Source organism: Anolis sagrei, chromosome 1, assembly GCF_037176765.1.
Source record: "Anolis sagrei isolate rAnoSag1 chromosome 1, rAnoSag1.mat, whole genome shotgun sequence".
Lineage (NCBI taxonomy): Eukaryota > Metazoa > Chordata > Lepidosauria > Squamata > Dactyloidae > Anolis > Anolis sagrei.
The window spans coordinates 194204711-194225364 of NC_090021.1; the positions used below are offsets into that span (position 1 = coordinate 194204711).

The window sequence follows — 20654 nt, forward strand, 5'->3', positions numbered from 1 at the left end:
TTGCAGTTCTTAGCATCCTCTCTTAGCAGTACAACATCCTGAAATTTTAATAAGCTTGGTCATCTGAGTTTTTAAGAAAAGTGAGACTTAGGGCCCTTCCACACAGCCCTATATCCCAGAATATCAAGGCAGAAAATCCAACATTATCTGAGTGTGGACTCAGATAACCCAGTTCAAAACAAATATTGTGGGATTTTCTGCCTTGAGGTGGGTCCTAGTACCAAATACGATTAAATTAAGAGATATGTTTTCAATCACAAATAGAAAAATGTAACCAACACCTATGTCAGAATTTAATCGAGTGTTCATTTTTTGGTGCGAGATAAAATTCTCAGAATTTATTGCCATTATGTAAACTCTCTCTATACAACTCATCATACAAAAGACCCCTAGCCATTTTGTCTGCTTGCTTTTACACGACATCCAACATTTAACAGTTTGTTCCTTTCCATTTCTTCAAAATGCTTTTTTTTTTTTGACACGGTGACTTAAAAAATAAATTCAGCAGTGTTTAAATTGAGGTAAGGCCCAGGCAGAAGCTGAACAGAAAGATCTGTGCGCAGGCAGGTTTTAAAATGGTGTAGAATTGACAAGTCGCACGCTGAAAATTTTAATAAAACATCTTTAGTTCAAAGGACTGTATAGTGCTAAAATGTACAACTTGGATAAAAGCAGAGACCTTTCCCCGGTCACAATGTATTGCTGACATCCTAATTCTTGCAAAGTACAAGAAAGATGGTTTTCAAGGGCCACAAGCAGGAATGCTTCTTGGTTTTCTAACAGAAGCAACACTTGAAGGGGAAAAAGTAACCAAGAAAACCTACTGGAGTCAGACTAGATTTTAAAAAAAATACCTCATTTTGGCAGTTGAAAGTCTGCTTATTCTACCTTGATATTTTGTTTGTTTTAAATATAAGCACTTCCTCACCCTGCGCTGTCCCTACACCAAGCCCACCATAAAAATTCCAGACTCTTTAAGTCGCCCTCAGTATATTTACAGAAATCCTAACCACAAAATACAAACCAGCATGAATTTAATGGTAGTTTGCATCTTTTTTCATATTTATCCCACCGCTGAATAAATACACTGAGCCCAATTTCACTGATCAGTTGAAGTTACGATGCTTCGGGTGCAGCTGTCTCCGTGAGCAAGGGTGACGCTTTTTCGTTGGATGCGGCTGATGCGTCTCCCCGCGCTTCAGGGCCAGGCGCCTTTGTGCCAGGAGCGGGAGGGGGGACGGCGCTATCCAGGAGGAAGGCAGAGGTTTGTTCCACACTGACAGTGGCGCCAGGATTGGTGGACAGGCTCCCCATTGGAGGAGCAGAAGACAGGAGATCGGAAGGCAGAGTGGGCACCTCGGGGACCAAAGGAAACTGTGCAAGGAATTCCGGAGACAGGGTGGGAATCCCAGAGAGGTTTATGGGAGGCAAGGAAGGAAGCGGAGGCAATCCTGAGGAAAATGGGAAGAGAAGACATCCTCGTCAGTCACACATATAGCAAACTTTATAGATTGAGCCAATCTTCCCAATCAATTCCCCCTTTAGGGTTGAGGCATTCCCAATAATAATTGTAATAAGCACTTACTCATGGGCAATGGCTACAATATTTGCAGGTGGATCCATGTGCAAAGAGGAAACATGAGACTAGAAACTCGTGTTTTACACTTCCATCCCTACTATCAGAAGGGCTGTCTCCCAGAGGAGCAGCGGTGAGGCGTTCAAAGGCAGCAGATTGATGTATGGCCCAAAACCATTTTTTTGCATAAAGATCAGCCATTTCTACTTGCAGATATACCATGTTAACTATAGAATCATAGAATTGGAAGAAACCTGTGGGCCATCCAATCCAACCCCCTGCCAAGAAGCAGGATAATCACATTCAAAGCACCCCTGACAGACGGCCATCTAGTCTGTTTAAAAGCGCCAAAGTAGGAGCCTCCACCACACTCCAGGGCAGAGAGTTCCACTGTTGAACACCTCTCACAGTTAGGAAGTTCTCCCTCATGTTCAGATGGGATCTTCTTTCCTGCAGTTTGAAGCCATTGTTCTGCACCCTAGTCTTCAGGGCAGCACAAAACAAGCTTGCTCCCTCCTCCCTGTGGCTTCCCATCACATATTTATACATGGCTATCATGTTTCCTCTCAGCTTTCTCTTCTGCAGGCTATGCCCAGCTCTTTAAGCTGTTCCTCATAGGGCTTGTTTTCCAGACCTTTGATCATTTTAGTTGCCCTCCCCTGGACACATCCCAGCTTAGAGTCAACAATCTCCCTTCAACTGCGGTGCCCAGAATTGGACAGGGTATTCCAGGTATGGTCTGACCAAGGCAGAATAGAGGGGTTTCCCTCGATCTATACACTATACTCCTATTTATGCAGGCCAAAATCCCATTGGCTTTTTTTCAGCTGCCACATCATATGCGGCATTTCTCATCTATTTTGAGAAAACCGTTCTCACATGAAAATTCATGTCAAATTTTCTCAATTTTGTAATTTATGGTACAACTGAAAGAGTGAGATCTAGCAAAACATCCATAGGTCTATTCTTTTCTTTCTATGATTATCTGGATCTTGATGAAATCAAGAAAAGAAGTAGGCAAGCAAGCGATTCTTATTTCTGTTGCAATATTATGAAGAACTCATAGGCATGGAGTAAAATTAGCTAAATTGAACTGATATATACAAACATAGAAAGAGAAAACACAGCTAAATTCAATTTCAATGCATTTTCTGCTATTTAGACTCATAGAATCCAAGAGTTGGAAGAGACCACAGGGGCCATCCAGGCCAACCCCATTCTACCATGAAGGAATACACAATAAAGCACCTCCAACAGATGGTGTCCAACCTCTGTTGAAAAGCTTCTCTAGATAACAATTGCAATAGGAGCCATAATCTACTAAGCATTACATTTACACCAAACATACAACCTTGACTGTTTATTCAGTGTCATAAATCTGTCCCAACCATTTTAACACTCTGTTCTTGAGTGACAACTCCAGATTACAGAATGAATACTTATTTCTGACCACATGAAGTTTGCCTATTTTGCGGTTTGAACTTTTCTTCCTTCTCAAAGCACCATCCTAGGGGATTCTAGGGGGAGGGAGGTGTTAGACAAAGCCTAGTCTGCTGTAGCAGATCCGGATCTCTGTTCCTTCAGTTTGCACAAAGGAACAAGTAGTCTGCACGTAGTTTGAAGCACAAACACTAAAAACTTGCTGTCCATTTCAAAAATTAAAGATGACATTCCCAGGGGAGCCGAATTCCATGTCCCAGTGCTATATTGTGTATATCTTGGACTTATAACACACTGAATAGAACTGAGGATATATATTTCTTCCATCAAGTCTACAGCAGCCTAAACTAGTAACTGAATTTCTTACTCCTGCTCCTTTGTAGGTAATGATTAACTGTGGAATATATTATGCTAGATACAGAGGTCTGCAGAAACATACCAGGATGTCCAATGTCCACTAATCCTGAGCCAGGAATTAAGCTTGGAGCGGGTAAATTTAGATTTGGGATGTTACTGAGATTGGGAAGTCCAGTGGATAAAGGCATCAGTCCTAGAAAACACAGAAGAAAGGAGAATGGGACACAGAAAAGAAGAGGATAGAATGTCCACAGAAATTTCAAACGTGTCTCAAAACAGATCGAAGGCCCACAAAGAAGCCAGTCTTTACAAAGTACTTGATAAAGAGAGATGACCTGTAGCCCGACCTAAGCAAAAACATTATTTTGTGGATCAGGAGTTAATTTTAAAATAAGTTTCCACTGTTTAAATTAAATGGCAATTTTGCACTTCTGAATAACTCAATAAGAGGCATCTACTATGGAAGTATGCAAATTTGTTTAAATTTGATTAAAACCATTTATTTGGTTGACACTCCTAATTTTTAGAAATATTGTGTGGATGTGCATCACCAAGACTAATTAGAATCCGTTTATCTCTACCTTAAGAACATGAAGACCCACAATGTTCAGAACTATATTTCAAAGGAAACAAAAACAAAAAAACTTCCTGTAACTACTGTGGAATCACAGCACTGATGGACTTAGTTACTACATTATGCAGACATGACCAGGTAACAGGAGTGCACCAAACAAGGAAGGGACTGTCACACAATCCACAGAATAACATGGTTTTGCTTGTGGAAGTCTTAGGGTTTTCACTCATATTTTTACAACTTACCTGGCAATGTAGCTGTGGGATTAACAGGAGGGACAGCTTGATTTGCTTGGGGAGGCAGTAAGGGAACTGTAGGAACACCTGAAGATAAAAGCAATGTTCATTTCATTTATCTTGTTGAAGATACTTCAGTAGAGTTAGTCCTAAAAAAAACCTTGCAAATAAAGAAATTTCTATTTGTTTAACCTGAGATAACACCTCTCTAGGAATTTCTAGGGCTTCTGGCACAATTCTGTAGTCAACCTTCACTTGCTTTACTAATTGATCTCAGATTCATTTTCTTAATTAAGATAAATGAATTTGTGATTGTCAAAACTGAATATCAACAGGTATAGGACTACCAAAATGTATACATTGCCACCAATGTAGCAGCACTTTTCATAAAATATCAGAACACAGAAGAACAGTTTCAACCCTTTCTACGGCTGGACTTTACAGAACCCGAGAAACTAGATTTTCTGACCAAAAAATACTCTCCCTTTTTTTGACATGTACACACAAACCTCACATTGAGTCATTCACATATATTTATTTATTATTTATTTTATTTACGATATTTATATGCCACCCTTCTCACTCCGAAGGGGGCTCAGAGCGGCTTACAAGTAAGAAGTAAATACAATATATTATATTATTACCATAGCACAATATTAATATTATATATTACATTGTACTATAACATTATACTGTAATATAATTCGTAATATTACATTTAATATAAAATACATAATTATAATATCATTAGTATTATATTGTATTATATTATAATATTATCAATATTATATGTATATACAATATGTCATATCATATCATATCATATTATAAGCACAGTGCAGGAGACAAGATAGAACGGCCTTCCTGGCCCCTCTCTTCACTCTGATCTCAGAGCAGCGGTTGGGAATAGTAGGCACTACTTGCTTTACTAATTTTTGTGTGTTTTACATGTGCTAAATTTATTGACATATATATTACAACATTTCCATTTCCTTGTTCCAAATAACCTCAAATTGACTTGTCTTCTTGAAAAAGATCATCTCTTATTTCTAGCTATTTTTCTTTCTGGTTGCCATTTCCTCCAACCCCTAAAACACAATTCTAGTATGTATTAGATCACTTTATGGGGAGCATAGGGAAATATAGCCAGAAAGGAGAAGGAAAAGGATCTTTTACTAGTGTCAGTGGAATTCTCCCGTTTCATTCATGGAAATTAGAGCCCCAGTCTTTGTTAAGAATGAGGCCACTCTGAGAGAGGCACAACCTCATCTCCAGGAACATAACCACAAAAGTTAATGAGGCCCCGTGATTTAATTACATTTATAAGGCAGAGAATGGATGAATGAGGCCCCTCTTCACCCAGGCTTCCGTTTATGACCGGCACAACCACACAAAAAGACAAACCTGTATTGAGGACATTGGGGATGGTGGGAGTGGAGCTAATGGAAAGCCCAGCCAGGGCCTGTTCTGTTCCTGTCGTTCCGGATGGCAATGAAGGTGGAGGATTAACCGAAGACAGCTGAACCTGATTAAAAAACAACAACAGTAATATATTGAAGAACCGACTCTCCGGTGGAATTCAAAACAATGAAAGAAAAAGAACAAAGCTTTTCACAACTATCAAGCCTTAATATAGCACAACTAGAAAGGACAATGCATACTAGTGCATTCTGCCGTTGTTGGCAGGCTCATTTATTATTGTTGTAAGGATTAAGAGTAATTAGTTATAATACCTTCACTCAAATCATCCCATGCTGGCATTAGAACTTACTTCTGTAAAGCCATCTTTGAGGGGACTAATAGGTGCACTAGACAATTGTCCTGGAAGAGAAATTTTCTTTCCCTCTTCGAAAGGACGTGTAGGTATTCGATGCAAGTATCCATACCCAATGCCACAACCTAGGCTTTTAAAACATAAATATTAAAAAATTAGACTATCCTCCAAATAAACATTTATTATCAATCCTATCTCATTTTCTAAAGTTGCATTATAAAGATTAAATGCCATTTCCTAATTGGTTTTATCATAAAAACATGGGAAATGTTTATCAAACTGCAAAAACTTTGTTTTTGCAGGGTATCCTGCAGCACATTTTGTTATAGTTTTTCAATGAATATCTGACAGAGTCTCAACCAATTCAACATGGTTTGTGGCAGGTACAAAAAGTGTCTGGAGTATAACTACTTTCAAAGTAAGTACTGCGCAATTAAAGAGAAAATAACACTTTCAAATCAGGAGCATATTTTTTTTCAAATTTTGTTACATAGCGTTATGATTGCTGTATATAAAAATATCAAGGTGTCAAATGAAAATGAAAGTTCTAGATCTTGCTCTTCTTTTACCTTTGGTTTTATGGCCTCTCCTTTTAGAAATGGATAAAAGTAAGCAATGCTATCTCTCTTTGTGTACAGACGTTCCCTGGCTCATGCAAACCTTCCAAGGCTTAGGCAAAAAAGGAAGTAACATATATTTGGAAACTGGTAATAACTTGCTGTTTCTAGGAAACTCTGAGGTCACAAAATAAACGGTCATCTTCTAAAAATGTAAACCTATTCACAAATATTCCCCGCACTTAATCTATGAGGAAGCTATGGCACATATGTGCAAAGAAGGTTCAACAAACATGTATTTTCCCAACACTAGCAAAGACGTGCTTTAGAGCAGAATAAAATGAGTCCAGATCCTCATAGCTCCAACCAGCACAGAACAACCATTCATCTCTTCACTCAAATGCCCACAGCCATTGCACCAGTTCAGCACTTCAGCACAAATCAGGGAGTATTGTAGTGAGTAAATCCAAATTAATATTACATTTCTATAGAAATAAAGCTCACCTTCCTTCTCCACCCCACGCAGAGTTTGGAGTAATAACCACTTCCCGACAATTATCAGTGTCAGTGTTATAAACATAAAGTTTTAACGGTTTGCTTTCGTGTGTTTCGATGAGGGAGAATAAATCTTCTGACTGAAAGAAAAGATATTTTTAGTTGACTAACACTCACAAGCTAGCATTTCACTACCCCAGATCTTCTACAGCTCCACTAACTCATTCAGTGCCACTTCATTTTCGGAAGTTCTGAACTGAACCAAAATAGTACAGATATTAATTTGTTATTTTAATTTAATCTAACCAACTTTTAGAATATCAAAAAGTTATAAAATGTTGTTTCCCATGCTAATTTGTACTAGCTTGCACATTTCTTCATTCACTTACAGTGAAAGAGCAAATGTTATACCCCCATGTTATTTATACCTGCTCAAAAGCAATCCTCTACAAGGGCTGTCACAAAGCAATAAAAACTTCCATCTGACAGCTTTCAAATAGCCCCAGCCCTGGTCCTTTGATACATGAAATATACATTTACCTCATTCATAACAGTATCTGCCCCAATAATATAATCACTGTGAGGCCTGAGACCAGCGAGTGCAGCAGGAGAATTTGGTTCAACTTCCTGGTTTCAAGACACACACACACAAAAAGGAAAAACAAAGCAAGTTTTAATTAAGTCAGAAAAATTACAAAAGACAGCACTTTTCATTGGTTCAAGCAAAAACACCCACAAACACAAAACATAATCCCCAACATGTCTAAACCTATCACATGGCTTGGTGCTGTGGTCTGCTTTCTTCCATAACTGTGCCTACTTTAACTTGTAGGACAAAACCTGGCTTACAAGTTTGAAATGTCCATTTGAAAAAATGAAATCGATTTCTGTGTTATGCTTTTTTAGAGATGACATTCTGGTTTTGAAAATGTTTTTTATTAAACATCCTCTAACTCAGTGGTTCTCAAGCTGTGGGTCCCCAGGTGTTTTGGCCTACAACCCCCAGAAATCCCAGTCAGTTTACCAGCTGTTAGGATTTCTGGGAGTTGAAGGCCAAAACATCTGGAGACCTACAGGTTAAGAACCACTGCTATAGAGGTCCCCTACTACATACTTGAGTTATACTGTGCCTTTGTTCTAAAAATAGGAAAATCACAATAAGGCTAACTAAAAAGATGGAATAAAAACACACCAAAATATATTAAAATACAACTAAATTAAAAGTAATTTAATAGCACATCAAGAAAAGCAAAGAGCTACCTCTTAAAACCATCTTCCTTAGTTGCCAGTTAATGATCCAAAGCATGCTGATATAAAAGGTTTTTTTTTTTCCTTCCAGGAGGACAATTGAAAAAGGGCCACCCTTGCCTCTCTTGGGCAAGAATTCCATGACCTATGAGCATGAAATGTCCCTGAAACATGGAGAAACTTCACAAAACCGTTGAGGATTTGTAGAAGAAAACATCCCACTGCATTGCTCTAGCCATGCTCCGAGTGAGAAATGGGGAAATCCCATGGAAGCCAGAGGGATATGAGTCCAGGTAGTCCCTAAGTTACGAACATCCAACTTACAAATTTCTCACAGCTAAGAACAGGGGTGAGACAACAGGATGTGAGAGAAATATATCCCTTGGAAATATATCACTCCTGAAAGAGCTAACATGGGGAAAAGATAGCTCCACTGAAGCTTTCTCACCAATCCTTGTTTCCATAACAAACTAAATTTCTCAAAATCCAATTATCACAGGGACAGAAAGTGAAGTGAAATCTTCTGAACAGGGGCACAGACAGCAAAACAAACACCACAAGGGTGGTAACCCTTCCTTATGTTATCTAAAGTTAATATATATTTGGCTGGAGTTACACTTTTAAAAGTACTCGTTCCAACTTACATACAAATTTAATTTAAGAACAAACCTATAGAACCTATCTTGTTCGTCACTTGGAGACTGCCAGTACACAAATAACTCAGAAAAAAAAACATTAAGAAAATGCAAAACAAAACAGTGTTGGAAGCTCCTACTTACCAGCACGTGCCACACATTCTCATTGGCTCCATCAAAACTGCAGAAACGGATGCTGACTCCCAGGAGGCCCTGCCCACCCCACATATTGCTTGGAGTCACTGACGTCTCTCGAAGCTCCAGCGTTTTGCTGCTATATACAAGCATCTTGACAGGTTTTTCCACATTAGCTTTTAACAAGTCCTTGAGAGTGTCATTGTCTTTATTCTAGGAAAGGGACAGAAGAGTAATTTTAATTTGCAACTGTACTTGCTACTGTGCATCAGCATAGAAAAATTAGAGATATAAAACCTCTATGCTAAACAACTACAAGTCAGGATTGCACAAAACTACAAGTCAGGATTACCATGTATCTTAAGTTCTCTAAAAAAGATATTCTGCTGCCAACAGTTTGCTTCACTTCAGCCTCTGTATTTTTGAATGCCACTTTCACACACAAAGGGAGGATGGATTGTTTCAATTGCACAGTCAGTTCCCTCTTCTGAAATCATGGGAAAATCCAGACAGAGCTACTAACCACATTTACCTGTTAGAAATCATTGTGTGGTTTGTTGAAACCTTGCAAACTAATCTGCAAACCCGGTTTTGTTAACAAACTATGGTTTTTTAGTCAGCCACAAGTCATATACCAACCACAATCTGAGACCATAGTTCATGGCTAGTTTGTTTATATTATGGCTTATCATGACGACTGAACCCGCAACTTATTTCTCTCTAGTTTTATTTCTCTGGCCTCTCAGACAAACTCAGAAGAAAAACAATTAGAAAGGGCAAGACAAGTCCTGGTTATTGGTCATATATGGTATAATGAACATGGATGAGCATAGGAACCAACACTTTTATCAGTGCTCCAACTGCAGAAATCTTGGGTTCAAAAAATCTCAAATTAATGTGAACTCTCCTCTTTCGGCTATCTAAATTGCAAATGTTTGTGACAGAGATAATAAAGTCACTCACTGGATATGCATTCACTCCTCAAATATTTCTGAGCAAATCATTATTCTTTTCAACTGCAAGAGGAGTACTACGCCATGTGTTTAAATCTAGTGTCATGCTATTACAGAATTATAGTTTTTATTTAAATACATACGTGTGTATCAGTCCTACAACTTTAGCACCCAAAATTTTAATTCAAGGACTCACCAATCTTGAATCATTAATAGAGACAATAAAATCAAAGAATGGCTCCAATCCAGCTCGATGTCCTGGTGAATTGTCTTGTACCTGCAAAAATAAGAAGTACATGAAAATTTAAAAAGTGAATAAAGTGGCTTTGATAGTTAAAAATGTAAAAAGTCATTCCAGTGTGAAATTCCTAAATGGGGATCCATAAATTCAGTCATCAATTTGTAACAGATGCTGCAATTATAACAACCTATAGAAGAGGCATTTGGAGGACAGCAAATGTCTGTTTCAAAATGGTGGCAGGTGATTCCTGTATTAGAGCATAGGGGGAGGAAGATTTGCTACAGAAAACAGATAATGTCCACTGCTCCCACTGTAGAATTTTCCTGACAAGAAAGTAATACAAAAGGAAAAAGCTTTGCCTCAAGGGAGGACAAATAGAAAAATCCTCCCTTACTGGGTCCAGGAACAATGGCTAACAACCAGAGATTGCAAAATGGCGGTGTTTCCTACTGTCTAACCACTCACTTCAAACTACTTTCAGTAAATCCAATGAGCCACACAGGACAGCGCACTTCAAGCACCCTGGCCTGGGAAATCCAGTTCATCAACTTCAGGAGTCCTAGACTGTGCAGGACTTCTTTCCTCATCCCACAAAATACCAAACCCCACAAATCACATTTCAACCACCTTGGATTCAAGCACTACATATAAAAAGCTGCTAGCATTTTGTATTTCTACAGCCACATCATAAATAATAAGCTCTAAACCAAGTTTGGGGAATAACAATACAGCTCTGATAAACTAAGCTATACTTTGGTTGAAAACCTCTGGTGATTGTCAAAGTAGTCTTTCAAGTGCAAATGCAAAAATGTGATTCGACTCTTGTTTTGCAAACTATTGCTGCAGACAAAATTGAACAGAAACCCAGAAACACATGAAAATTCACATTAAATTGCACAAAAGCCTGGGCATATTTGATCACAGTCTATGAAATCATGATTTTTGATTCATTTCAAAATACAAACATTAAAAAGTGATATTTTGAGAACAAACCATTTATTAATGCATACATGTGCCATGCTACTAGACATTCGAAGTGGCATTACCTCAAAGATTAAACCATTTCATATGGTTGCCCAACTCTGATAGGAATAATAAAGTACTATTGACTTGCTGCCTAAATACTAAGGAGGGAAGTTCCACAAAAATAATTTTTTAAAAGAACTAAGACAAATGTGTTGGCATGCAGTCTTAATATCTGACATGGATCTATTGGCAATTTCTAAAATCACATTATTAGAAAACAGACTAAATTTGATGAGGTAGGCCTAAAAGTTTAGGTGTTTAACTGTCAGAATTGAGAATGTGAAAAACGTAAGGGTTAATTCAGTTTGAGATAATGTACACAACTATGAAAAAACAGCAAACATAAAAGGACATTTATAGTAAAGCCAGCAAAAGTGGCAACCAGTTTATCAGCAGTAAAATGCTGAAGATAGAGCTTTTTTTAGCTCAGTAGAAGCTTAGTGTAATAAAATGTTACAGTATATTATGTACATGAAACAGTCCTTCAGTTACTTCCATTAAAATTGATTGTACTGTCTGACTTCTTTTTAAATAAAAGACTACAGAAAGCCATTGAACTCCTTCAGAAACAAGGCATTTTTCAGGAAAAAATGCTTTGCCAGTGAATTGATTCAATAGTTACAAGAAAATAAATCAACTATACCTACAGTTAATTTTTTCCAAAGTACAGATAGTCAATTCTTTTTGGCTATTCTATAACCATTCATTCTTGACTAGCTGTAACAGAACAGGTGATGAGAAAGCATTTTTTATTTTGAGGAAAAACTAGCTCTTTTATCTTCATGTATTTGTTCCTAAATCTGATCATCATGAAGGAAGCTGTGCTTATTTGTATTTTTAAATTTTGAAACATTATAATAAAAACCATGAGTCCAGGCAGTCCCCAAGTTACAAACATCCAACTTGCAAATGCCTCGTAGTTACAAACGGGAGTGGGACAACAGGAAGTGAGAGTAATCTAGCCCTCGAAAGTGAAATTAACTTCTGGAAGTGTTATCATGTGGAAAAGTTGTTTCCACTGAGGCTTTATCACCAATCCTTGTTTCCATAACAAACCAAAATTTTAAAAATCCAATTATCACAGGGACGGAAAATGAGGTAAAATCTTCTGAAGAGCCTCAGACAGCAAAACAAACATAAAAGGGGTGCTAACCCTTCACTATACTACTCAAAGATAGATAGATAGATAGATAGATAGATAGATAGATAGATAAATAGATATATTTGGCTGGAGTGACACTTAAATGTACCTGTTCCTACTTACATACAAATTCAACTTAAAAACAAAACTACAGAACCTATCTTGTTCATAACTTGAGGACTGCCTGTAGTTTGCATTAGCTCACAACATACTGGATGCTTACATACACTGGGACAAAGTTTTCCACTTAAGAATTCCATTTTACTCATTTACAAAAAATTCTTTACTATTTGGTAAGTTACTTCAGTTATTGTATTTAACACATGGTATAGATAGAAAAGTGTTTGGATGGGGAATCCTTCAAAAAAGCATTCATTACATTATTGAAGCATTCAATAAGTTTTCAAATTTTGAATTCAACATAGAATTGGTTTCCTTTTATAAACTGCAAGTTTTAGATGCATAAACTCTTAAGAAAATTAAGCAAAAACAGTGGAGCTTACCAGACATGACAGACTATTTAGTGTCTCTCCTTTTTATAATGATATGCTATAATACATATATTCTGTTCTTATGACTGAGTTTCTTGATAGTTTTCTGGCTCATTAGTCCACAGACATAGCAGTATTGACAAAGGCAACACTTACCCAACCCTAGGCTTGGCCTGTGTTTCTATCTCTTTGGGCTAAAGAGCACACCTTAGCAGTCAGGTGCGGGCACTGCCACCCCATCGCTGAGGCTATTGTATGAATGTGCATGTAGTGGCCTCAGGCGGGGGAGAACAAAGAATTACTGCTACCATCAACACCCCACAAGCCATTGTATGAACATGCACACAACAGCTTCAAGCCTCAGGAGGGGGTGGTGACTCTTTGTCGTTCTGAAGCCTGTGGCCACAATGTTCACATTCACACAATGTGCTCAAGCTTCAGGAGAGATAAACACAAAAAAATGCTGCTGTTGCCCACCTTCTCTTGAAGGCCAAGGCTGCTACGTGCACATTCACACAAGAATCTCAAGCTTCAGGAGAACAAGAAAATCCACCACCATCGCTACTCCCCTCCAAAAGTCCAAGGTTACTGTGTGCATATACATACAACAGCTTCAAGCTTCAGGAGGCAGAAGCACAAATAATCACCACTGCCACCCCCTTCCTGAAGCCAAGGCCACCTAGTGCACATTCCCCTAACAGCTTCAAGCCTGGGGAGGGTGTGGCACCTGCACTTGGCTACCAAATGCACACTCCTCATGCTTCTTCGCCCACAGACACAGGCATACAGTAAGGTGGCTGAAGGCAGAAAGTATCACAAGGAGTCACCCTAATCACAAACACTAAATTATGCTCTGCTGCATAGTGCTACCAGGTGATCCCTCCCTCCTCCTGGCTGCCAATCTCTTGTCAAGTGAGCCTGAAACCTGCTAACCACCTCACCGGCCTAACCCTTGTCCCTCTTTCCTGGCAGCTGATCCAGAGGCAGAGGGGGTAGGAAGGGCCTCCCACTCCTTCTGCATCTCTGTGGCTTGCTTTGGCCACCTACCCAAGCTGCTTCCCTCCACTGTATCTGGCATCTCCATGTGGACCCTGACAGCAAGCGAAAGAGGTAGGCCGCATGGTTGGGTAAAGAATGAGGCAGGATGAGCGAGTTTCTGGGGACCACAGCAGTGTCCTATCTCCTTTCCCCAGCCACAGAGACAATCCCAGAGATATTTGTATTTTTGCCTCTTTCTCTGGGATCCTGTGCAACAACCCTTGCGAATGTGTGTGTGGAAGATGCTATAAACAGAATAAAAGAAGTCACCACATAATTTAATTTGCAAGAGTTGATCCATAATATGTTTCTCTGTGACAAATGCCTAAAATTCAATGGAGTTTGTTACAATCGACACTGTGATTACTTCACCTGGTATTTATTCAATTTGAACAATATATTTTATGTCTCATGCCCCCAAGCTCCTATAATACCAAGTTACAGAAGATTCTTATCTCTCTCCAACCTAGTTGCTGTAGGGAACGACACAGGAATAACTACAATTGAGTGAAGCAGTAATAATCCAGAGATCAAACCTGCAGTAAGTGATCCTGTAGTGTAGATACTGATGTGGAAATGCTGATACTATGTTGCAATAAGGAATTGCTTTACCCTTTTCTAGGGTTAGCTTGAAGCTACGCTACAAACACTGCTCAGATGATTCAACGGGATATTTTAAAATGCCATTACATTTACACGTTTCAAGGAAAAGTGAAATTGAGAATCTACAGACTAAGAAATCACTACTAATAATGAAATAATGTTCAATACGAAATATTAAATAGCAATTTCTTACTTCTTACTATTGTGGGATGCTTTAGCTGGTTCATTGCATTTTGATAGATAAATTCTAGCTATTGTGTAAAATGATATAGACTAGCCATCTTTCAAAAGGTAGGAATGTACACTACAAATAGGCTAAGCGAAATCAATATGCACAGTATGCAAACTTTGGACACAATTTTCCTTTCAACAACTGTTAGCACAGACCATAGAAATATGCCATGGACAGCACAAACTAACAGAAAACATAACTGGTAAACTCAGAATAGAGTATAAGGCTGGGAACAAACAATGATACACCAAAGCGGCTTTGTTAGGTAGCTGTCAAACAGAACAGACGCTGCTAAATTTGCAACAATGAAGACAGCAAATAAAACACACAAAACCAAGGCCCACCCATTCAAAATTCACTATTTCTTTTTTGTAGTTTTTAAATAGCATGTTTTTTTTACAGTTATTGGTTGCTTTGTGTCTTAATCAAGAGAGAAAAGTTGGATATAAGTAAATATAACAAGATGCACTCAATGAATTGGAATGTTCAAATGTGCATAAAGGGCAACTACTTGGGTCTGAAATAACACTGTCGGCCAAGTCCTGAAGACAAATGGGAATCAGGAGAGACTGACAGCAAATATCCTCTAACCATCAGCTACCAGAATACCTGACAGTTGACCAAACTAACTGGGGCTTCTGGGATTTGAATCCAAAAACATGGAGACCAATGGTTGGGAACCACTGCTGTAAGCCTAAAAAATCTCTCCTCCATCCAAGTGCCTGCAAGGTCCATGTGGACTGCATGTTACTGAATGGAGAGCCTATCTTTCCAACCAGCAACCTACAAAATGCAGGGCTCTTTTCCAAAAGCCAAAACACAACTCTAATACAGAGAAGAGCAACACTAACTTTCCCAGGAAATATTCAGAGGGAGAAAACAAGGCATTCACTCCTGTTTATTTTATTTATATTTGTAGGATATGCAATATGAATAAGTAAGTGATGCAATGTGAATTTAATGAGCTTACAATGATAAATTCAAAGCCTTGTTTCTATTATAGTTAGGGGGTTGGATGGGATGGCCCTTGTGGTCTCTCCCAACTGTATGTGTCTCTGATTCTAAAGCTACATCTCTCATGATTCCATGGCGGTTAATGTGATTCTATAACTTACAACTATTAAAATGGTTTACTTTTTTTACTTTTGAGGATAATTAATGCCACACATATTTGTTATTTCTCTCAGAAGTGCCCTGGCTTGTAGCAACTTTGTAGACTTGCATGGCATTTGTGGGAAAGTCCAAAGAAACTTAAATGAGATGGCCAATATTTATATTTACATATAGCAGACAGTGTTATGAATGAATGTCAACCAAATCAACAATTTAAACTACTTGTCTGAGTCCCTTCAGGGAGAGGGAGCAGGATATAAATAAAGCATTATTATTATTATTATTATTATTATTATTATTATTATTATTACAACATTTCACTATGTTCCATGAAGGAAGCCTCCAGAAATTCCTCGCATGAGACAGTAAAATGTACTCGGAAATGCCCCAAATTTATATGAATGTACAGCTGATACTGTAATGAATGTCAACCAAATACTGGAAGTCCCCAAGCTACGAACAAGGTAGATTCCTCTCGGTCCCACCCCTGTCTCAAGCGCAGCTGGTAGGAACAAGAGGAGGCCATCTCCATGATCGCTCCATGCCTCTGGAACTCCCTCCCCAAAGAAGTAAAAATTGCCCCTTTCCTCCTCTCCTTTAAGAAAACCTTTAAAGATCCACTTTTGCAGTTTAGCTTATGGAGAGGAGAAGGATTAGAACAACTCAATATACCCTTGATTGGACACTGGAATTCTACTTTGGCGTTGTTTGGCTGTTGTATACCATCATCACATTTTTGTATATGACATCATTCATCATTTTATACTTTAATTGCCCTTTATTTATTTAGATCCTTGATATAAGTTACATGGTGAGGTCTATTTTTTGGTTGTCCTTTAAATTTTTAAGTTCATATTGATGCTATTCTGCAGCCAGGAAATCAGGAGACGCTTACTTCTTGGAAGGAGAGCAATGTCCAATCTCGATAAAATAGTGAAGAGTAGAGACATCACACTGGCAACAAAGATCCGCATAGTTAAAGCAATGGTATTCCCCGTAGTCCCCTATGGATGTGAGAGCTGGACCTTAGGGAAGGCTGAGCGAAGGAAGATAGATGCTTTTGAACTGTGGTGCTGGAGGAAAGTTCTGAGAGTGCCTTGGACTGCGAGAAGATCCAACCAGTCCATACTTCAGGAAATAAAGCCTGACTGCTCAATGGAGGGAAGGATATTAGAAACAAAGTTGAAGTACTTTGGCCATATCATGAGAAGACAGGGAAGCTTAGAGAGGACAATTATGCTGGGGAAAATGGAAGGAAAAGGGAAGAGGGGCCAACCAAGAGCAAGATGGATGGATGGCATCCTTGAAGTGACTGGCTTGACTCTGAAGGAGCTGGAGGTGGTGACGGCCAACAGGGAGCTCTGGTGTGGGCTGGTCCATGAGGTCACGAAGAGTCGGAAACAACTGAACGAATGAACAACAACAAATTGATGCTATTAATTTGTTGTTTTGATTTGTTTTGCTGTTCACTTTTGGCATTGAATGTTCGCTGTTTTTCTCCTGAAAACCACCCTGATTTTCCCTGTGGAGATAGAGCGGGTTACAAATGAAGATAATTATATTATTTTGTAGGTTTGATCCTAAGTTGAATTTGTATGTAAGTTGGAGCAGGTACAATTTCTAAGTGTAATTCCAGCGATACATACACACATACACATATAGCATAGGACCTGATTAATACCCCTGCGGTGTTTGTTTTGCTCTCTGTGTCGCTGTTCGGGAGATTTTACCTCACTTTCTGTCCCTGTGATCATTGGATTTTGAAATATTTGGCTTCTTGTGGAAACAAGTACAGTGATAAAGCTCTAGTGCAGACACCTTTTTCCCCCATAACTTTTCAAGGAGTGAATTTCCTTTCGGATATATATATTCATAGAATCATAGAGTTGGAAGAGACCTCATGGGCCATCCAGTCCAACCCCTGTCAAGAAGCAGGAATATTGCATTCAAAGCACCCCCGACACATGGCCATCTAGTCTCTGTTTAAAAACCTCCAAAGAAGGAGCCTCCACCACACTCCGGGGCAGAGAGTTCCACTGCTGAACAGCTCTCACAGTCAGGAAGTTCTTCCTCATGTTCAGATGGAATCTCCTCTCTTGTAGTTTGAAGCCATTGTTCCGCGTCCTAGTCTCCAGGGAAGCAGAAAACAAGCTTGCTCCCTCCTCCCTGTGACTTCCTTTCACATATTTATACATGGCTGTCACATCCCCTCTCAGCCTTCTCTTCTTCAGGCTAAACATGCCCAGCTCCTTAAGCTGCTCCTCATAGGGCTTGTTCTCCAGACCCTTGATCATTTTAGTCGCCCTCCTCTGGACACATTCCAGCTTGTCCACATCTCTCACAAATGTGGTGTCCAGAATATTCCAAGTGTAGTCTAACCAAAGCAGAATAGAGGGACAGCAGGACTTCCCTGGATCTAGACACTATGCTCCTACTGATGCAGGCCAACATCCCATTGGCTTTTTTTGCTGCCACATCACATTGTTGGCTCATGTTTAACTTGTTATCCACGAGGACTCCAAGATCTTTTTCACTTTCTGTTGTCTCACCCAGTTCTTAACTAAGAGTCGTTTGTAAGTCAGCTGTTTGTAACTCAGGGACTGCCTGCACATTATTTTAAATTAAACGTAACGAAGATCCACGAAAGTGGCCTGGAGGGGGGCATGATCCTTTCCTCACAGACATATAGGACGGGCGTGCAGCCACACTCCAGCATTGCAGCAGTCAGGCCACTACTTTAAATGCCAAGGGTCACTGCCACAGCATGCTGGGCCTTGGAGGGCGTCGTTGTGGCACCACAGCGGAATACCTGACCAAACGACAGCTCCGAGGACTCCACGGCATGGAGCGGTGGCAGTGAAAGTGATGCCGAATTGCCCTGGTTTTGTAGAGCGAGAGGCAGACTGGGCGCCCTTTCCCCAAGACCCCGCCAGGCCTGCCTCCCTCGAGTAGGCCTCCCTCCCGCCCTCCCTCCCGGCACGGGGCCTTCCTTACTCGTAGGACGTGGTAGCCCTCGGTGCCCCCGCCGGGGATCTCCACGCTCTGCGACGCGCCCATGGCCCAGGCCCCGCCGGAGAGGAGAGGAGGAGGCGGGAGGGCGGCGGCGGCGGCGGCGTCGCTGTCTCCTCAGGCGCCGCCCTTCTCCTTCTTCTTCTCCTTCACCTCTTCCTCCGCCGTCCTCCCTCGCCGACCCTCCTTGCCGCCTCACTCTCAACGACGTGGCACTCCGTCAGGATCCAGCGCCCGGTGCGCCGGAAGTTGGCAAGGGCGACAAAGCGGAAGGCGGAGGCCGCAGCAGCAGCAAGAAGCACAACAGGCCCGCGCCTTCCCCACAGCGCCGCCTGGAGGGCGCCTAAGGTACTGACGCGGCCAGGGAGGGGGTTTCTCTTAACGCTCTGACGTACGCAGTGCTTCCTGGGACGGTCGCCCCGCCTACTCACTGTTAGAAAAAAGCACAGAGTCTACAGGCCACAGCTTACGGTGGCCGTCGTGGGGCGAAAAAGTGTGAGGCGCTCTTTGAGCTTCTCTCTGCTGCTCCCTGGCGGCACAAGCCCGGCTACTGCAACTGTATATAAATACTAAATCATGATCTGCTAGTACAATCTATCTTCTATCTATATCTATCTATCTATCTATCTATCTATCTATCTATCTATCTATCTATATCTATCTATAAATGCTCTGTGCGTAATGAGTACCTTAAAAACAAAAGAACCAATTAATGAAATCACACCAAATTTGGCAACGAAATGTCTCACAACACAAGGAGTGACCATCACTCAAAAAATTATGATTTTGTCATTTGGGAGTTGTAGTTGCTGGGATTTATATTTTACGTACAATCAAAGAGCATTCTGAACTCCGCCAACGATGGAATTGGGCCAAACTTGGCAGACAGGGTTCCCATGACCAACAGAAAAAAAACTGGAAAGGTTTGGTGGACATTGACCTTGAGTTTGAGAATTATAGTTCACCCTCATCCAGAGAGCACTGTGGACTCAAACAATGATGGATCTGGACCAAACTTGGCACGAATATTCCATATGCCCAAATATGAACACAGATGGAGTTTGGGGGAAATAGATGTTGACATTTGGGATTTGTAGTTACTGGGATTTATAGTTTACCTACAATCAAAGTGCATTCTGAATCCCACAAACGACAGAATTGGGGCAAACTTCCCACACAGAACCTCCATGACCACCAGAAAATACTTAAGGCCATCCAGTCCAACTCTCTTCACCAGGGCAAGAAAATCTAATCAGAGCCCTTCTGACAAAGAGCAATCCAGTCATAAATATAGATAGATAGATATGAATCCCAGCCAGTTTACCAGCTGTTAGAACTTCTGAGGGTTGAAGGCCTAAACATCTGAGGACCCACAGGTTGAGAACTACTGCACTGAAGCTTACAGTGAGTAAACATGATTACTGCTAGTGTGTTCCCCAGAAAGCTATAATATGCTCACCAAAACCCTTCTTTACATGATGCATTTAAACAAATAGTGTTAAATGTTATTCTTAAATGTCATTAAGAACAGCTAAGAAGGGTTGTCCTTAGCCTATTGCTCCATGCTATACCTATAAAGCCCTATATGCTTCAAGCCCAATCTATCTTTGAGACCGCATCTCCTTCTATGAACCAGTGCGAGCCTTCAGATCTGCTGGGGAGGCCCTTCTTTCGGTCCCATCACCGTCACAGTTACGATTGATAGGAATGAGAGAGAGGGTCTTCTCAGTGGTGGTTCCCTGACTCTGGAATACCCTCCCTAGAGATATCAGATTAGCCC

The 20654-nt window shown here is 40.2% G+C and overlaps 1 protein-coding gene across 1 annotated transcript; it reads right to left on the minus strand.

Annotated features, from left to right (window-relative positions):
• Positions 1-271: 271 nt before the first annotated feature.
• On the minus strand, positions 272-19144 carry GORASP2 (golgi reassembly stacking protein 2). The gene is made up of 10 exons (XM_060778897.2): positions 18860-19144; positions 10177-10257; positions 9037-9240; positions 7550-7636; positions 7019-7149; positions 5955-6087; positions 5588-5708; positions 4193-4270; positions 3456-3566; positions 272-1451 (listed from the first exon to the last, which is right to left on the minus strand). The coding sequence occupies exons 1-10, from the start codon at positions 18920-18922 to the stop codon at positions 1117-1119; spliced, it is 1344 nt and encodes a 447-aa protein (XP_060634880.2). The 5' UTR covers positions 18923-19144; the 3' UTR covers positions 272-1116.
• Between the last annotated feature and the right edge of the window lie 1510 nt (positions 19145-20654).

Excerpts from the sequence above, each read along its gene's own strand:
- GORASP2 (XM_060778897.2), bottom strand. The coding sequence starts at position 18,922 with ATGGGCGCGTCGCAGAGCGTGGAGATCCCCGGCGGGGGCACCGAGGGC. Across the intron at positions 7,150-7,549 it reads CAGATACTGTTATGAATGAG|TCAGAAGATTTATTCTCCCT; the intron begins GTAAATGTATAT and ends CTTTTCTTTCAG. Across the intron at positions 1,452-3,455 it reads AGTGGACATTGGACATCCTG|GATTGCCTCCGCTTCCTTCC; the intron begins GTATGTTTCTGC and ends CATTTTCCTCAG.